The 20,784-nt window shown below is 35.4% G+C and overlaps 1 protein-coding gene across 3 annotated transcripts in view; it reads right to left on the bottom strand.

The window, feature by feature from the left end:
- Nucleotides 1–20,784, bottom strand: part of GRIK2 (glutamate ionotropic receptor kainate type subunit 2) — a 452,717-nt gene that overhangs the window by 30,524 nt on the left and 401,409 nt on the right. For all 3 annotated transcript variants that reach the window (XM_076333304.1, XM_076333303.1, XM_076333305.1), the window contains one exon: nt 12,252–12,477. In XM_076333304.1, the coding sequence (XP_076189419.1) occupies nt 12,252–12,477 (226 nt within the window). The remainder of the gene's footprint in view (nt 1–12,251; nt 12,478–20,784) is intronic.

Below are 20,784 nucleotides of genomic sequence, written 5' to 3'. Positions count from 1 at the left end.
GGTACATGGTTTCCTATTTATTCCTATAGAGACAGATCTGTTTATATGGCTCATGTCCAAGGACCGGTAAAAAATGCTCATATTATGTAATTTGTATGGTCTGAAGGTAATAAGTAGCTTCAAGAGAATTAAGGTTTTAATAATAAAACCAAATGATTGCTTAGAAATTATTTTTTTTACTATTATTTTTTGTAGTACTTTAGATTTTCAAAACTATAGGCAGGGGACAATGTTTATACTTTTAGTATTGAAGTTCAGAGTGCAAAAACGGCACAGTTTTCATTACACTTATTATTTGAAATTACCTAAGAATGTATAATATACATACATAAATACATATGCACATTTTCTAAGTAGACAGAGCGCTGGACTGTAAGATGGAAATTTTTCTCCAGGAGCAGTACTTTAGTAGGTAATAGACAAGGATAGCTCAGATATCTGCAGTATCCCACACGATATAAACAGGAAATAGCTGCAGAGTCTGAAATCTCAACAACGATTAAATTGAAAGCCAGTGTTGACTGTTGGGTTTAGTACTTTACAGAGGAAATCCAGGAACATATTTTCATTAATTCACATTTTAAACTTCTGAACCTTTCACTATTTTCACATACGTAGAATTTGTTTCCGTTATGTTAATCAAGTATATTGTCAACAATTTTGGGGACTAAATCAATACACCATTTACCTGTTATTGCTTTCAATTTTGGAACTGCCTGCTTTTTGAAAGGTTCCCGCATCATTCATACCTGTGGCTTTGTTGGTTATACATAAATATATTTAAACATAGATGTGTAAAAAGTATAGACCTTCTGTTTACCCATAGGTGTCAGATACAACTGAGTTACTGCAAGAGTAGGAGCAAAGCAAGATTTCACTAACTGTATCTGTGGAGCCTAGAATCCTAGGATGTTCTTTTTCTTTTTCTTGTACTTCTTCAAATAAGGCAACATACGATTCTGATTTTTGAAAATTGTGCAATATTTAAGAGAAGTAATGGAAAGACTTAAAAAAACCCTTACCTTATTTCTCCTGGAAAAAAATGTCTAAAATTATGTTCTGCATTGATCACTGACTGCTAAATGTACAAATTAATTGAAAGGAATGTGCCAGTCGTGCTCAGTGCCAGCCATTGTTTTCTAGTCTTGCCTGAGATTTAACGGAAGTTTTTAAAACACACCTCTTCAAAACATGTCACCTTTTCAGTTTGGTGGAGGTATGAAAAGAGAATGATGTTAGGACACAGAAAGCAGCCCTAGCTACAATAAGTGCTTAACTTCAGTGAGTAAGGAATATTGATAACTCCAAACAGTTAATTTTGAAAGGATCCTGTGGATCTTTTTGATGTTGTTGTTGTTGTTAAAAAGATATTTAATACAAGCCAGTGTTTTCATTTCTTGTGGCTCTCTTGTTACCATAATGTTCTTTAATTCTTAGCCTAGACCTCCAGGAGAAAAGACAAAAAGAAGAAAAAATTGAAGCAGCACCAATGTGAAGGGGGATGAAAACTATACTGCTCAAGTCCTGCAAAGTTTGAGATAGAATCAATGTGAGGCATAGAAAAAAAAAGTTTTTCAAAATATGGAAACCTCACTTCGACAGCTCCCCCCACCCCGCAACTACTCAATTCTGTAAAATTACAACTGTTTTATTTCTGCCACTGAGAGATACATTGCAGCTTTTTGCAACTATCAGAAAACAGGGAAGGCTCTCAGGTTTGTCTTCAGACTCAAACAGCTGGCTGTGCAGAAATCCCATTTCCTCTTTCACATCCCAGTTTGTTTGCTATCACTGCTTCCTTCATATTATGATTAGTGCTCATCCAGCCTCATTAGCAGCTATGCAGTTAAACATGAAGTAAATTAATTTTATGAAAAAAGATGAACAGTATTCTGTCAGTTTAGGTCACTAAACCAGCTGATATAGCTGTCAGTTTTTGCAAAATGCAGCAGCCTTATGCCAGTTTAAAATGACAGTGAAACTTCAGCCTTACTTTCTTATTCATGTATGTCATACATAGAAATGGGGGTGGGATGGGGGTGTTTTGGGGTTTTTGTTTTGTTTTTTTTAAATAAGTGATCTGGTTCCCAGAATCAGATCAATAAATCTTTACTAGCCCTGTTGGTTCTAGTGGAACTAAATTAAAAATAGAGGAACAGACTGAAAATCTACGTGTGTTTGTGAACCTATGCAGGAACAGTAAAGAGCACCACATAGAATGGAAGAATCAAGCATGCTAAAGACTCTTGTCAAACACTTCTTTAGGGAAAAAAGTCTATCTTTGCCTGCAAACCTGTCCCCATAAAGCAGTTGGAAGGGCAAGAAAGAACTTCATCTTCTAACCAAGATGACGACAACTCTATCTGAACTGAACATTGGCAAGAACTGAAGTAATGTGATTGACCTGATGACATTCCCTACACTAAAACATTTGGAATACTGAAGTAAGGTAGACACTCAGCGATTAAAATAAAACATTCCAAACCAAACCTTTCAGGGAGTCTTATAATCTTCTCCAAGAATAAAAGCAAAAAAAGAGAAGGAGAAAAAAGAGATAAAGAGGAAAAGGAAAAAAGGGAAAGGGAAAGGGAAAGGGGAGGAGGAAGAGGAAGAGGAAGAGGAAGAGGAAGAGGAAGAGGAAGAGGAAGAGGAAGAGGAAGAGGAAGAAAGAAAAAAGAAAAAAGAAAAAAGAAAAAAGAAAAAAGAAAAAAGAAAAAAGAAAAAAGAAAAAAGAAAAAAGAAAAAAGAAAAAAGAAAAAAGAAAAAAGAAAAAAGAAAAAAGAAAAAAGAAAAAAGAAAAAAGAAAAAAGAAAAAAGAAAAAAGAAAAAAAAGAAAAGAAAGAAAAAGAAAAAGAAAAAGAAAAAGAAAAAGAAAAAGAAAAAGAAAAAGAAAAAGAAAAAGAAAAAGAAAAAGAAAAAGAAAAAGAAAAAGAAAAAGAAAAAGAAAAAGAAAAAGAAAAAGAAAAAGAAAAAGAAAAAGAAAAAGAAAAAGAAAAAGAGAAAAAGAAAAAGAAAAAGAAAAAGAAAAAGAAAAAGAAGAAAAAGAGAAAAAGAAAGAGAAAGAGAAAGAGAAAGAGAAAGAGAAAGAAAAAGACAAAAGGAAAAAAGAAAAAGAAAAAGGAAAAAGAAAAAAGAAAAGAAAAAGAAAAAGGAAAAAGAAAAAAGAAAAAAGAAGAAAAAGAACTGCATAAATAATAGCATCCAGGTACTAGAATAGAATAGAATAGAATAGAATAGAATAGAATAGAAATAGAATATTTCAGTTGGAAAGGACCTACAACGATCATCTAGTTCAACTGCCTGACCACTTCAAGGAGGACCAAAAGTTAAAACACTTTATTAAGGGCATTGTCCAAATGCCTCTTAAACACTGACAGGCTTGTGACATCGACCACCTCTCTAGCAAGCTGTTCCATTGTTTGACCACCTTCTCGGTAAATAAATGATTCCTAATGTCAAGTCTGAACCTCCCCTGGTGCAGCTTTGAGCCATTCCCACATATCCTATCACTGGATACCAGGGAGAAGAGACCAGCACCTCCCTCTCCACTTCCCCTCATCAGGAAGCTGTAGAGCACGAGGTTGCCCATCAGCTTCCTTTTCTCCAAAGTAGCCAAACCCAGTCTCCTCAGGCACTCCTCACAGGAAGTGCCTTCCAGCCCTTCCACCAGCTTTGTTGCCCTCCTCTGGATGCATTCAAGTACCTTAACATTCTTCTTAAATTGTAGGGCCCAGAACTCATTATCATTATGATACTCATCTGTATCATAATCCTACTCCCTTCAGAAGAATCTACAACTGCAGGATAACCATACTATACATTCTCATTCAATCCGAGCTTAAAGAACAGACTGCCCCCTACTTCGGTGGTGGCTATAATGTCTGACTATGGACAACTGTACCTTCAATTTTGAGATTCATTTTTAGGTAATTTCTGGAAAACGGAAGGCTTTCTATACATACTTTAATCTCTGTTAAACTGGACTTCGTTTTACCACAGTTATAGGTAGCACCTAGAGCAGGAAAAATTTCTAGCACCACTATGTTCTAAATATGTAATAACATAATAGATTTCTTTACCAGAAAACATTCAGGGCATTTGTTTAAAATATTAATTTGGATATAGTTCATGTTCTAAGTGTTAACAAAGATGTTCTAACTGCTTAACAAAATAACTTAATTCAGACATGTAGCTGTAGAATTCAAGGCTTTGGTCTTTTAAAAGCTAGACAAAGCATAGGAGGCAACGTCCTATACATCTGCAGGATGATGAAGTGTTATTCTTACACTTACAAGGCATTTACTCCAATTTTATCTACTTTTTATTTTACAGCCAAGCTCCAAAAGTAAACTAATTTTTAAATGTTTACAAAACCACGCTGCAAATCTCTGTCTGGAATGATAAAAGCAGCAAGGGAGGAGGCTGAATGAATTCTAAGAGGAGAGTTAAGGCTATTTTGAGATCATCTTCATAATATCTTTTTTTACTTTCTATTGCATATTTAGGAAATGAGTCATTTATTTGTTCATATTTTTACTACATTAAGTTTTAATCTTTGAAATTACAAGCATCTATTAAAAGCTTCTGTTGTTAAGTAATTTATATTCCCCACTGTGCCTTCATTTAAAATTTTCTATATTTGGAAACATGCACTTAAATAAAAATGGCAGGTAATGAAATCTTTTGTAAAATACCTGCCTTAAGAACACAGTCAAGTCAGTTAAAAAATTTCAATGTTATAAAATAAAAACTTTTACAGTGAATATTTATTCTAGGTCACTCCCTAGAGACAGAATAGGTAATATAAATTAGCTGAACCTATACAGTGTTATTGGGTACAGCATGACAATTGTTATATATTTGCTGATTAAACTGTTTGTTTAAATTCTATTTGAACCCAGCATCCTATCACTGGGGTAGGAAGAACACTATTGTATTGCATTTATTAATGGCTTAGATAAATATAAATAATTCATGAAGTCATATTCCTAGAGAAGATATGAAATAGCAGATCATAAATTATTGCCTGAAAACCTTTTTTTCTGCAGTGAAATCTTTAATTTAAGTGAGTGGAGTGTGAAATACTCTTTCTAGATTCTATGTCTGATGAAATTATATGAATACTACTGTCTTCAAAATGTGCTTACTCCAAACAACATTTTAATTACATGCTACACAGCTGACTGAAATTCAAAAAAAGAAAAAAAAAAAAAAAAAGGAAAGCAAACCCCACTCTTGGCTCTGATTTTCCAAAAAATAAAAGATTTGAATGCCTAAGTAAAAAAAAAGTTAAGATTAACTACATTGAGCAAAAGTATATAAAGTTCTATGTGCAAGTGATCTGCACATTTTATTAGTTGGCCAAATAGTCTCTTTGGAAATCATAGATGAGTGGGCAAAATTTTGAGAATCTGTAAGAACAATGTACTGTGAAAAATACATTTTTTCTCCAAGAGATAAAAATGTTTGTAAACAAAGACATTTTACTTGATATTTCATTAGAACTTACAGAAAAGAGAACTTCGCTAAAAATGGCACCTCTGAATACATAGAACATGAGAGCCTCAAAGTTTTATTTCATCCTTTGAACTTAAGTGATATCTGGGGCCTGCAGCCAATGCATCTCTGCTGGAAGGTTGTTTATTTTATTCTTATAATTTTCTTTTTGACATGGGAGGTATAACTTGTTTGTATCACAGTAGCTGCTAGCTTTCTATTATGAATATATAAATATACACTGTGCAGATATATTTTATGTACTTATATGAATAAGTTTTGATACCTGGATCTGTTTTATTATTGCAAGTTATTGCAGCTTTGTATAATGGGTAGTTCCGTAAGACTTAATTTGGCAATGAAATATTAGTAGCTTTATCCACTTGGTATGTTGACCCCAAAATACATTGTTTAATTTCATTCATATCCTGAGAGTTGTATTTTACACCCATGTACAGTGAAGAGTTCTATATAGTTGGGGAGTGCACATTTCTTTTTTTAACAATTTTTAAGTTAACAATTAAATATTAAAGATCTGAGCTTCAAACTCTTTCCAGCTCTTTCCAGGGCACCTTGATAGTCCATCAGTATGGAAAGATCAAGGATACAAATGGTGATACGCTGTAGTAGGAAAAGCCATAGTTTGATCACAGCAAGGGAAAAGTAAGTCAAAAAACTAGTAAAAGTGAAGAGAGTCATGTAACAGATTCAGCTCACTATGTTTTGCAACTGAGATACTATTAATAGCACAATTTATTTTCTTGTAATAACTGCAAAGGATAAGAAAATGTGTATTTCACCTTTTTCTCAAACTGTTTTTTACCTCACCATTATAGATATTGTGGCAGGTGCACCCGCCCTGATAAAGACTGGGGGCATTAAGACTGCTGCGTCCTGACTTTTTGCGCCCTTACTTTCCCGCCTGTACGGTGGTGAGTGCTGACCGTCACGTACACACCTTGGGGCGGTGATTATGGTCACGTATACACCTCGGGCCAGGAGTAAGAAAGTCAAGGCACTCAGCCAATTAGAATTGACCACAGATTGGATTCCACTAGGGTATAAATGGAGCCCCGCCGGAGGACAAGTTGAGCCGGTCCTCCTTGGAGCAGCGGGTCTGTGACTCTCCCCTTGGGTCGGGATGCCACCCAAGGAAACTCCTTGAGGTTGAGAGCCTTCATTTTATAGGTGAGTGATTGTGCACATTTTGGATCTTCATTTCTAAAGCTGTGCAGTATTAATCCCTCGTACACCATCCTGAACCTGTGGTTTACTGATGTTGTCAGAGTGTTGAAACATCATTTCTAGTTAGTGTTCTGCTAAAGAATTTTGCTTTAAATAAAGTTCATTTTTGAATCTATCACCTGCCTAATTTGATTTTGTGAGCCTCCACAACAGATATTATAGGAACATCACTGCTATACAGCTAAAGCCCCCTCTTAATCTAATTCTGTAACTTTCCACAGCTCAACAGAGAGAAACAGTAGATAAATTACTGTCTCTAATTTCTTATATGCGCCATATCTCTCAAACACCACTTTCTATGTTGTATTTCTTAAGAGTTAGAAGAAATATATGCAAATTTTTAGGATTACTTACACCTACCATTTTTCATTTTCAAAATGTCAAAGGCATTACTTTGCATGCATCTCCACACACACAGGGTTTGTCTGGGATATACAGGATAGTCCTGAGTTGCAACATAAGTGCAGATCATCTGAAAGGTGCATGCTCAGTAGATCTGCTCATATGGAATGGGTTTGACATATAGACTTGTCTGCCATTTATGTACTCCGGGTTTAACATAGAATTAACTGGCAATTCAATAGAAAATCTGCCCAAGCCAGATGGAAAGTAGCCTGCTGTGTAACATGCTGAAGAGAAACAGGAATTTGGAAAAGAAATAAGAACCTGAAACCACCCCAGAGAGATGAAGATTTGCTTTTTTCCAAGCAATGATTTCAAATACGTTTCTTCCAACTGGAGAGTAAAAAGTAAAAAAAAAAAAGTGAAAAGTAGCTTTACAGACCATTAAGGCTTTAATATAGAGTACACAGAAGCTAAATTTCTAACCTTTCATGTGGTTCACTTCACGTTAACAATTATGTTAATAAATAGTCATTACACAAAATAGCATTAGTCACATAATATTACTGTTTTACAGCATGTTGACCATAGAAAAGACATATTAACTGTGTTTCAGTAGGGCATGAAATGTATATTGCTGGATAGACTAGGTTTTCTTGGAAAAAAGTTACAATTCATGTTTGATAAGAAGACTGTAAGCATGTGGAAGTATCATAAACATTTAAGAATACTTTGCAATGGTAAATTTATCCCAACTGGGATTTATTCAAGAACAAACCTAATTTTAAACACCTTTATCATGCATGATGAAGAAATGGGATATTTAAAACTACTGGAGGTGATAAGTAACACTTTAGAGGATCTATGACTAAAAGCTCAAGTTACTCTGCATACCTAAAGGGTTTGTTCTTACCCTCTTCCCCCCCCCCCCCCCCCCACTTAGTTCGTTTGCTGTGTCTTTTCTCTCTTTCTCTTTCTTTCTCTTTCTCATTCTTCCTCCCTCCTTCCCTCCCTTCCTTCCTCCCTTGAATATCAACCTTGGATCATGAGGTATATGCCCACACAAAGCCAAATTCCAACCACTAAAACAGACAGAGATGTATTTCTGATAGATAACTGTACATGATACATATTCATATATTTATTATTAGAAATAAACTATACAGCATACTTCAAGCTTTATGCATGTTAACAAAAGTTTTCCTATCTACTAGATTCCTTGACGAAGAACACAGGACTGGCAAAGTAGTGCCTCCTAATAGGACATGCCAGAATAAAGCCACTACAAAACCCTGGCATATGGGGCTTCAAACTGGAAGAAAAAAAAAACCAAATGTGCTCTAGCAAAGCAAGTGTTACACTCTTGGTTACAAAACTGTAAACAAAGTTGCAAAGATGGAAAATAAGACAAAACAAACACAACCGCAGTTACAAATAGGTTCTTCCTTAACTGCTCCAAAGTAGCAGTTGCTGTCAAACATTTCATCCCAGGTCTGTTCTCCCCTTCTCTTTTCATTATAAATGAAGTTTTTCTAGCCTAGCACCAGAGGTGGCTGACTGAAAATGAATTCAAGTATGTACAAGACTGTTAATTTATAAACATGTATCATGAGAATCATTCATTGTATGTATAACATCAAATTCACTAGCTCTAGTTTATTTTTCAGTGCTGTGGGTGTCATAAGTGACATATTAAATAGAGCTAACAGCAAAGATATCATACAGAATGCTGCCTTGCACCTATTCCAAACATCAGTGTATTTTGTTGATTTTAAAGGTGTACACCGATGCTACTTTGTGCCAAAAGTACAGAATTTCCAATTTCCTTCATCAAAGCTACATTTTAGCAATCTAAACTTTATTTCCTTCACTAGTGCTTTTAGAAGGATTAAAATAATCATGTAAACTCAGATTTTGCTTTTTCAGTGTGTTTGGAAGGAGATGATGCCTATACACTGCCTGATCTGCTGTTTTTTTCTCCTTATCTTGTGCAACTTCCTTTCTCTGAACTTAAAACTTTCACATCATGAGCAGAGAGCTTTTACTGTAGTCCTCTAAGCCAGTGCTATATTTGGGTGGTTGCATTTTCCAAGTGATTAACCTATCATAAACTACTCTGAGAGCATATTTTTCTGTTAGGAAAGCTTTGGGCTCTTCTGCTTGTAGCTACGTAGACTCAAGCAAAATATGTTCTCACTATTATTTTATTAGCCTTCAAAAGGAACAAGATGTGTTGCACCCACTTCCTTTGATGCTGTTCTCCAAAAGTAACCATATCCATTCTCTGGATATGTATTCGACATAAGGCCTGTAACAACTGTATTCTACAAATTTAATCTTATGTGCAAATATTTCTGCAACTTCAAGCCACTATTCCAGGAGATAAACTGGATATTTTTGTAAATCTGGGGAGATGACATCTATATCTTTCAGATGCCGTGCCTCTAATACAAATAGTTCTGTATTGTTCTGCTCAGAGGTGCGTTGCTTTCCAAACAGGCACAAGCAATAACATGTGCTATGTTTGTGAAACCGTTACACTATAGTTTTCCAAGCGCTTGACAAGTTACTCTTAGGATTATTGACTCTAAAAATATATTACTCAATTGCAAGTCTATAAACCTCTTCCATGATCATTAAATAATGATGAAATCTACTTCTGTAGAATTAACCATGCCAGAAGTTCTTTTAAAGACTCCAGAATTATTTTTCCTGTAGAAATTAGATTAGCTATAAGGCATCAGTCTGTTTTGTATTACCCACTGCTTTGTAAGATTTTTTAGCTTCAATAAAGCAATATATTTAACTAAAATATTCTGACAGGCACAATGGATATGCTTCTTCATAAGGTTTCCTTTCAAATGTATGTGTGAACTATGCATTATTTTAGCAGAGGCTACCAAATCTCTTTCCTCTGAGACTGTGTGGTTAATACACAGGATACAAAACTTTTATAAATGTTAGTTCTCTGGATAGCATTTTACAGATACTGCCTAAACACAGGATTAATCTCTTATTCTTAGCTGTTCTGGGAAAGCTCCAGATGCTGTTTTATTGTAACTTTTTTTTTTTTTTTTTTTTTTTTTTTTTTTTGTGAAAACCTTACTTTACCTCTTATTTTAGGTGCTGTTGTATTTCCTTTAATGAAGGCCTCATCTGTTTTTTGGATCTTACTTCTACTTCTTTTGCTAAGTTTAACACTCTTTCAACTCTTGTTTTACCTTCTTTGGAAGGTACGTCCTCTATTTGTTTCATCTTGATTCAAGACAATTGTCAGCTCACAGATCCCCTTGTACAACACTATTATTTTCTTGACACAGATAAATTGTTATTACTTGGAATCTTGCAGATGAATAAGAGCTGAATAATGTCTTTGGTATGATTTGAAGTTAATGAAGAAATAGTGCATGCATAGTGCCTGTTCTCCCCAAATAAGGTAGGGGACAAAGACCAAAAGACAGTTTACTTACTTGCTTCCTTGTCTCTTTACATCCAATACTTCTTCCTTTAAACTTTAACTCTAGAAGTCTGTTTCTGGCTTTATCATTGCTTTTCATCTGTTTTCTCTGGTGTTTATGCTGCTTCTCTGATTTACACATAACCAAAACAATTTGTAAAGTATCCTGTTCTCTCTGATTTCTATCACTTTGGCACTTCCATGGGCACTTAGATTTCTGGGGCATGCTTCAGATGCTGCACAAGTTTACATGCAGCTTATTCAAGGATTTTAAACGATCACTAAGATTTCATTTTCCCCATACTAAACCTAAACGGAAGGTGGTTTTCACCCTCAAAATAACAAAAGGTTTATATATCAGAAAACAGGAGATGCCAAAAAGATCAGCAGGTCTGAAGTCCGGTCCCTTCTGACACTTACATCTCTACAGAACATATTCAGCAATATAAGAAGCCACAGTAGAACAGGGTGGAAAAAATGATATATGGATTAAAACTAGATTCCTGACAATTAACTGTTCAAAGACAGAATCAAGAGAAAAATAATTTCTGCAGGAGATGTCCATTTCATAGTCAATTACTGAAATCATGAAAATTATAAAGATGTTATTAAAGTTGCAGTAATTATCTACAATATATAGGGAAACCTATATTTGGTAATACTAGATACCTCTTTATGCAAGGTACTCCAGTAGAGTCTATTTCTTAACCTTCCTTACCATGTGCTTGATTTAAAGTACTAGACGCAACTTTCCCCATACAATGATTTAGTGTATACCATTAACACAGATAAAATCAATACCAAACGAAAGACCTATTTGAGAAAAACATAAAACATATTCACATCAATCACAAAATAATAAATTCTTCTTAAAAATAAAGTTAAAATAAATATTGGCCTTGCAAAGAAGTCAGCAGAATGACCTTACAATATTAAGTGGGATCATGGTGCACAGACCCTTTGTGTCACACCATCTTCTACTCCCATCTATTCCGAAATCTAAAACCAGATCCTCAGCTCATGTCCTTCAAAAATCACTGAAGTCAATCGGAACTCACCTTAGTGCTTGCTGAATCCCATCCTGTGGATTCTAGCAGCCAAACTAGTGACTGTCGTTGGCTTCTAATCTTGCAACCAAGTTTTCTACCTAGTCAACACCTGACCTGGAAGATTTTTACAGGATTGGAATTGCTCTGCAAAACCATATTCCACAAGGTTAATTCAGTATTTCTTTTGTCTGTGGATTATACATGGCATGTTATGGAATCTTTCCTCCTCTTTTAAGAATCTCAGTGATTAGCCCTTGCAGTATAGAAGCATTACCCCCATTTGCTAATGTAAGCCTTGTACTACTAGCACCTCATTCTCTAAAGAGAGAGATCAACATTTTAAAACACTTTTTTTATAAAACAAAGTGCTGTGAGAAGTACTTTTTGTTGTTGTTGTTGAACATATGGAAGGCACCATGTAAGAGAAACATATCATATGAAAATGTCCAATTTTTTATAAAGTAACTATTTTTTTCTGTTTAGAAAATTCAATAAAATCCATAAATGTTGACAAAATATGTAATATTTTCCCCAGGTGGGAAAAAGAGAATGAGAAAAAATGTTAGCAATGTAGAGAAAGCAACAGTGTATTGGAGCTTTTCCATGCTACTGCAGCAACTAAGATGAATGAACAGAGAACAAATGGCTGACATATCACCTACCCATGGGAGTTCCAACACCGTAACCTTTTGAGTCTATCAGGCCTCCAATCTGTGTTAGGTTACAGTTCCGCTGTGTGACAAACTCAATGGTTGTCGACTCCATTAAAAATGCATAATCAGAGGTAAGCACACGCTGGATACCTTCTTCATTACTTTTGACAAGTACTGACTGCCTCCTGCTACTCATGAAGGCCCACATCTTGTCATAAGTGGAGATTTTGGATTTCTGAAAGACAAATATTAGATGTAACATGAATAAGAATAATATGTTTATAAGAGTGAAAGCAAATTCTCAGCTTGCACATTGCTCTCTTATCGTATTTTACTACGTGTCAGGTTTTACCAAGGCATTCTTCTAAGGGTGCCTGTACCTTTCATCTCATCTGTACCTCTCATCTTGTCTATGAAAAACAAAACAGCCGGACAGATTCTCAAGAAAATGCACAATATCTGTTGTTTATCTGGTTTTTATTGTTAAAATCATATAGATTTTATGTAGGATGAGGTCTGCAAGTATTTGAAGTCAGTGGAAAACTATTAAGTATTTTACTGTAGCCAAGTTCATCAACAATGTTGGTGAGTGTTATAGGAGAATCTGTGGATTCTGGCACATTTGAAATGTTCACTCTTATTTCAATCACTCAGCTACTCCTGAGCAATTCTTGAAAACCTAATGCACAGTGTGGCAACCTGAATTAATCTAAGCACTTACAGATGGCAGTATATGGAGAAAACAGTTGTGAGGGAGAGGGCAGCAAACATTTTATCCATGGTACACTGCAAAAATACTTGGAGAAAGATTTTAGGTGAGATATAGTATCACACTCTGGTCACACTAATACTAGCTTGCCATTCAGAAGTTGACCACTAAAAGTCCTAAAAATGAATATGTGTTTTCTGCTTTAATATTCCCAGAATGCAAAGAACTGTTGTGATGGGAAGAGAGAGACAGTAGTTTGGGACAAAGGAGACAGTAGTTTGGCACAAAGTGATGCTGTGCAACTATAGAGGAATCACTTCCTTTCTTTCACCTCAGCTTCTTTAAAAAAAGATATAAAGTTATTACCTTCCCTCATCTTTGTAAAACACAGTGCTTAAGAGATCATAACCACTGGATAAATTGAAGGTATTAGAAGTACTGAATATTTTATATCACATTTGCCCCATCTGTTTAATAATGTTTCAAACTCAAGATGTATCAGAGAATGTTCAGTAATGTTAAATCTTGCCTAGTAAATAAAATGTAGAAATACAACATGAGAACTAGTATAATCAGACTTTTTAAGGAGTCTTTCATCTTTTAATGTCAGCCTTAAACATAACTGCTGTCAGCTCTGGTGGAGATACTAAACAAAGATTGACACTACAAACCTTTCTGAAGTTCAGCTGATTGGCAGCCATAAATTCTGCCCCAGAGGAGAATTAGCAGTGTACGTGGAATAAAAAGAACATTTATTTAGAAAAAAGATGACTTTGTCCCCCTGCTGAGATACAATCCAAGAGTTATTTCACTCTGCCTGGGGACTTAGCAAATCAAGCATTTGAACTAACTCTAGTGTCAATGCTAATAAAACTGAAGACTTTTAGGACTCTGCAGGAACGCATTGTTACTGTACTGAACATAGTCTGTGGCTGATTGCAAAAGATTTTAGTAACAATGAAAGGGGAAATAATTTTTCTTCAGAATATACTGTGAATGCATAGAATAGAGAAGACCAAACCGATACAGTCTCTCCTCATAGGGTTTGTTTTGAAAATCAAATAATTCTTGCAAGCATTTAATATTGCACTGTAGCATAACATATTTTAAGCAATGTGCATCAGCTCTGTAGGAATCTAAATTACTATATAACACAGAAAGGATGGAAAATGAATGTTTTTCAATATTTGTAAAATTTTACCAAGAATCTGTATTTAGTTCTTTTGACATACAATCTTTACCCCAGTACACAAAACAAACGTTTTAGCTGCTATAAATAGTCTGAGCAATATAAAAAATTGGCAGAGAGAACAATTTTAGTAAACTGTTAGATACACATTGCTGACGCATGTTGGGGGGGGGGGGGGGGGGGGAAGAAAAAGCCGTATGAGCTATAATAGAAAATAAAGCAAGAATGAACTGTAATATATACGCATTTCTATATTTCTGTTGGGGAAAAAAAAATCCAGGATGAAAACATGTTAGCAAGGGGAATGGTTGCTCTCTACTGAAGCATTAGAGCATGTGAGAAAATACAATATCCTCTAAAGGACAAAGTGCTCATATTACGATGACTGATTTAATTACCTAGGATGAAGCCATAGCTACTATTGAAAAGGAAGGAACAAAGGTCACAAACAAAATCAGAGAAAGCTCCTGCATAGGACAGCTCACTTACTGGAATAAATAAAACAAAAAAAAGTTAAAAAGTCTACATATGAGTACTGAGACTGTAGAAGATAACACAAAACCTAGAACGTCAGTGCACATGGTTCACCACCGTGAAGCTAACAAGGGTGATAGAAAGTGCACAGTGATCTTTCAGTTTTCTCATATAGGCAGAACACTACAATGTCTTTGCACTGCTTTTTTCCACCCCTGAAAGCTAAAAGTCATAACTGAAGTGATGCCAAGGAAAACAGCCCATCTACTTTGACCCCTAAATTCTACCTAGCGCTTAGAAATTCTTACCAAAAAAAGTGTATAGTACAGGTTATGGGATTTGTTTATGCACAACAGAGAATGTTTTATCTGAAAATAAAAAAAAAACCCAACATTTGATTCAGGAAAATACAACCACAAATGGTTTTCCTCTGTGTTTGGCAAACTACTCAGCAGACTCACCTGACTAAAAACAAGAAGCCAGAACAATCAAAAGCATCAGGAGCCCATTTGACATTGAACTAAAGAGAATGACACTCCAATATGTACATATCGCTTCTTGTGGTTATGACCATGTTATTCATACTGATAGAAGCAGATGCTGCAATTTACATTATGTTTCCATCTTCTTTCACTGTGTGCAAATCAATCTGGTTAATCAACTTATATAGTCCATCAATGAAGTGTATTATTTCATCTGGGTTAGTTCACCATATTGTTTCATCTAACTGGAAATCACTGTCTGTAAATCTAACCTAACTTGAAATCAACCAGAAATGGTGTCTGTATAAGATAACTTGTGGTGACATGATGTATCATGCTTGTGTTCCCTCAGTAATGCTGAAGACAATGCAGAGTAGTAAGAAAGCTGCCTATGCTTTGCAACATTTGAATTTCACTGGTATAAAAAAAGAGAACTAACTAACAGGAAAGATGGAAATGAAAAGGTTAAGCAAATCAAGAAACTCACCTACCTGGTGCATAAAATGGTAGCTCTCACAATGACATTCAGAGGATAGTCAGTGACATACTCAGTGTTCGTAAATTAAAGATCATTGGAAGATAACTGTGCATGTCAGGGATCACAAAAGGAGGCATGGCAAAGGCTCTAAGTTAGTCTAACGCTATGTACAAATGTGAGGCTGGAAACAGAAGGAATCATCATTAGTAATGTGTTGCTTACTGCTCTATCCTGAAGCACTGGCTAGGAAAGACAAATATCTGAGCACTGAGACTCTGGACCACGGGGTTAGAAAAATATCAGGATGTTGAATGAATGCCAGAATAAACAAGGATCAAAGGACAGGGAAGCAGACCTCATGATACAGGACAAGATTGGATAAATGCATAACAAAAATGTGCCAGGCAAATTCTGACATTTTTCTACAAAGGAAAAATTACAGATCCATTAATGGAGGTTTTTATTTTAATGATAGCATCCAAATTCTTTCCTGGCTTCTAAAAGCATTTGGGTGTCACAGACAATGCTTCAGCTTTGCTTTCACCCATGCAATATTTAAACTCAAAAGAGGCTGTGGTAACAAAGGAAAGATTAAAGGTAATTAAATTTTGAGGAAAAAAAAGGTTAAAAAAAGTCAGAAGCCCAGTTCTTATATATTTTATAAAAGCACTCTCCACCAGATAAGAATTAAACCAGGACAATCTTTATGTCAAAAAAAGGCCCACAGACTCCCAATCCTACTACACTATTTTCCATTTATGACACTGACTATGACAGCTATGTGACTTTTGTTTTCCTGAGCACTGCATTCTTAGTGGACACAGGTCACTTTTCTTAAAGTTGCTTGGTTCATGGATTTTTTTAAGGCCAAAGGAACAATTATGCACATTTATTCTGACCTTCTGTAATACACAGACTATGAAATGTCACTTCTGAATTACTTCACCAAGCTCATCACTTATGTGTTTGCACTGACAAAAAGAATGACATATGAAAAGTACATTCATAAAGACCCATCTACATGAGCCTTAGCAAGGTGCCCAACAAGGTCTCTTACAACATCCTTGATGACAAGCTGGTAGGATATGGACTGGGCAGCTGGAGCACCTACAGGTGGAGAACTGGCTGAGATGTTGATCTTGAAAGGTGGTAGTTAACAGCTCAAGGCCAGATTGGCATCTTGTCATGAGTGGAGTGCCTCAGGGGTCAGTCCTGGACCTGATACTATTTAATATCTTTATAAACAGTTTGGAAAATGGTATTGAAAGCACCCTCACCAAGTTTGTGGAAGACACCAAACAGGGAGGAGAGGTAGATACACTGGAAGAAGGAGCTACCATGCAGAGAGACCTCAAGAGGCTGGAAAATTAGTTTAACAGGAATTGCATGAGGCTTAACAAAGACAAATGCAAAGTCTGTCCTGGGAGAAAATAATCCCAAGCATCTACTGGCTGGGAACTGGGTGGCAAGAGTGTATCTTGGCTGAAAAGGACTTATGGATCCAAGAGGACAGCAAGCTGAACATAAGTAAGCAGCCCATCATTGCAGCAGGAAAGCAAACTGCAGGCTGTATCAGCAAGACTATAGCCAACAGAACAAGGGATGTGATTAATCCACAATACTTGGCACTTGTTACGCCACATCAGGAATGCTGTGTCCAGTTTTGGTCCTCCAAGTTCAAGAGAGATGTTAGAACTGGAGAGTGTCCACCAAGGTGATCAGAGGGTTGGAGATCTTAACTTACAAAGAAAGATTGATAGAAATGGAGTTGTTCAACCTAGAGAATGGAAGGCTTACACAGAATCTAGTCACATTCTTCCATTACCTAAAGAGAAGGTTAGAGAGAAGTTGAAGATACTCTCTTCATTAGGCTGCATGGTGACAGGATAAGAGGCAATGGCCCAAGCTGCTGAAGGGAAATTCTGTGTGTATATAAGAAAAAAATTCTTCACCATGAGAACAACTAAGCGTTGGAACAGGTAGCCCAGACAAGCAGTGGAATCAGCTCACTGGAAATATTAGAGACAGCTTAACACTGGCCTGAATAAGCTCATCTAAGGCCTTGCTTTCAATTAGGAAAGCAGATCTCCAACAAGAGGAAGGGAACTCTAGAGGTCCCTTCCAACTTTGAGTTTTCATTGATTTCTATGATTCTTTATCAGTATGAAGTTACATACAGTAGTAAGTGTTTCTGGAGACTCTTCAAATTTTGACATCGAGCAATTTCAAGAAAACAAAATAAAACATATCATTTTCTGTTTGGGAAAATACAAACAAACAAACAAAAGAAACCCAAAAAATATTGTGAACATATGTAGTTTATATATCAAGCCAAAGACAAGCCCGTTATTAGCCTGGGAAACATGTGTTTTGCTGTCTTTTTCACCCTTCAGTCCTTTGAAACTCAAGTAGACTCATCCCAATTGATTCATATATGACCCCTTGGAAATCCTGAATACCAGCATGGAAATCCAAGCCGAACTGTCCATATAATATGTTCATTTTATTCATTCCTTATTCATTTTCATAAGTTTGACATTTTGTTTTGACACATGCCCTAAATCTACATAGCTGTGAAATAAACTAGAAAATGCATTTCTGATGTTCTTAATAATGGCAAAAGCACTAATGTATCTCAAGATTTTTTTCTAAACATAAAAAGGCTAGATGTCAAATTTAGGTGAAAAAAACATTATAGACAATCATCTTATGGCTCATAGCTGTTCTAAAACATTTGGGATATGTCTTCAGTATTTTAGGCCACAGAGGATTAGTACCATTAATAGAGAGATAAACAAAGTTAATTAATTGAATACATTTCAAATCATAGTATGACAAGCATAAAGCTGAGAGAACAAACCAACAGCCTAAGGTAAAGAATGTTTTAAGAATTCTGCAATTGTCTTCAAGCATTATAAATACAGGGAAATTCAAAGATAAGGCTATCTGAAAGAATTCAAACACTTGCATAAATTAAAATAAATTGTAAATAAACATAAATAGCCTGATCCCTTTCCTGAACTGTCACCAAATGAAAATTTGTAAAAGCTGATTGCTACTGTTCAAATATCTATCAATGACTGATGATGTGTTTGTTCCATTGTGCATTTTTTGTACTTCTTGTTTCTGTAATTTATGTCTGTCTACACTGATCCACCTCTCCCACTTCTTAATATGAATCTGAATTCTTTGGAATAGGTACTGTTTTCTCCAAACTGCTCAATGTTTCTGAAGTGGACAATGATGGAGTCCTGATCCATTACTGGGACTCCTGAGCTAAACAGCAATATATGCAAATAATGATAAATATCAGAATCAGCTGCAGGAATCAGAATGGAAGATATGAGATCTTATTAATTCTTTAGCTTTACGCAGTATCGCTACATGTCCTGTTTCCAGACATTTTGTTTTAAATAATCCGTTTAAATTTGTTTTAATGACTGAACTAATTTCTAGTTTCCAGTAAGCCTTAGCTAATTCCACACTCCAAAAGTAAGTGCTGTTTTTTGAGGCAGCAGAAGTAGTATATTTACCGATTTTGACATAGCTGAGCACATTATGTGTAAAACGCAACTAGGTCTTAATTGCATATCTGCACCTGGTGCCTCCGTAATATAATATGACACCATAGACATTCCAAACTCTGCATTCACATACGTGTAGTGCACAGTTTTGAATCATTGCTACAGGCTAAGGCATAGCTTTTACAGAGCACTGTGCTAATCACTACCATCTTAAGTATACTGAAAATATTATACGTTCCTCCACCTGTGCTGGACAGCAGACCAGACTTAAATCAGCTTAGCTGTCTTCTATCACCCAACAGACAGACTGTGTTAATTCAAGTGAACTTCTGAGTACCATCTGATTTTCTTACCAGATTAGCAACTAGTTATAAAAATGACCTTTGTAGTACTGTATTTTCTTTATTGTCTCCTAGAACAATGAGACTGGCTTTTTCTCAATCATCAAAGAAAAGTGAAAAAGACACTCTCCTTTTTATCAGACTGGTCTCATTGACTCTGACCTCAGGGCATTTCTTTTCTTCCTTTTTTTTTCCTTTTTTCTTTTTTCCCCTATTTTTTCAGAACTGCTGAGGCCTGAAAATCCTTAAGTGAACCAGCCGATTTAGATTTTGTTGTGTCAGCACAAAAACAATAAAACCAGTGCATACAGCATTCTCTCCTCCATAACGTCAGTTTTCATGGTCCATAGAGCACAAATGAAAAAAGGTAGGAAAGGTGTTTCTGCCAAGAATAGAGCTACAAGGAATGAAAAATGCAGTGCTCAGAGAAAGACATTTTTATTCTTACCCCAATTGTGCTGACTTTTTGTTTTAAAAACCAAAGATTTTGAACAAACATTAAATATTTAAAATAATTCATGGTTAAAAAAAAACAAACCCTAATGCTATTGAAATAAGTTTTCACTATCAGCTTTGACCTGGAAATAAGTAAGGATTTTATAGCTCCAAAATCACTAATGGATTTCAGAAAAATTCCTTGTCTTTTATACCAGAATGATTTATAGTCCTCTAATGAATTATAACTAATGTCACAACAGTTCTTTTTGTAAAATACTGTGGAAGATGACAAGTGTATTATTTCTCACACTTCTGTAGGGTTCTTCCTTTATAGGTATGAATAAGACATTAAGCAAATTTAAGCTGGTTTTAAAGCAGATCCTATATTCTGCATGTTCTGTAAAGATAAATCCACTTCTGCACACTCTGCCTGTTCTCAGATACAAACTGCAGTACAAAACTCCACACTTCGTTTGCACTGTGTCTGGAAGCAATCTCCTTTTCCAAAAGCAGTGAGTGCATAGTTTCATCGTTGAACTGAGAATGAAGTTCACAAAAACTACTTTAAATTTTTACCTCTAATAGAGTAAAAATTTGTCACAATGCCATGATTTTAACAATTGTATTCTCACAGCATCTACACTGGCATGGAAGATGTTTGTGCAATGTTCAAAACAAATTAATATGTGCTATGTCCAAAACACTCTGTTGTTGTGATTTGAAAGAAACTCATCAGGCAGCATTAGAAATAAAACTCATAGCATTCAAGATCTCTTTGAATGAGGAGAAGGGATAGAAAGCCCACTAACTATTATTTGCTAATTTGTTGCCCAAAACAGTTAGGAATAAATATTGTTTCATTATCTTCACAGATTTCAAAAACTTAATGGAAGTTCCATTGTCACTT

This window comes from Aptenodytes patagonicus, chromosome 3 (assembly GCF_965638725.1).
Source record: "Aptenodytes patagonicus chromosome 3, bAptPat1.pri.cur, whole genome shotgun sequence".
NCBI lineage: Eukaryota > Metazoa > Chordata > Aves > Sphenisciformes > Spheniscidae > Aptenodytes > Aptenodytes patagonicus.
The sequence above is the reverse complement of the archived record's forward strand: the minus strand, read 5'-3'. Positions and strand labels throughout refer to the sequence as shown.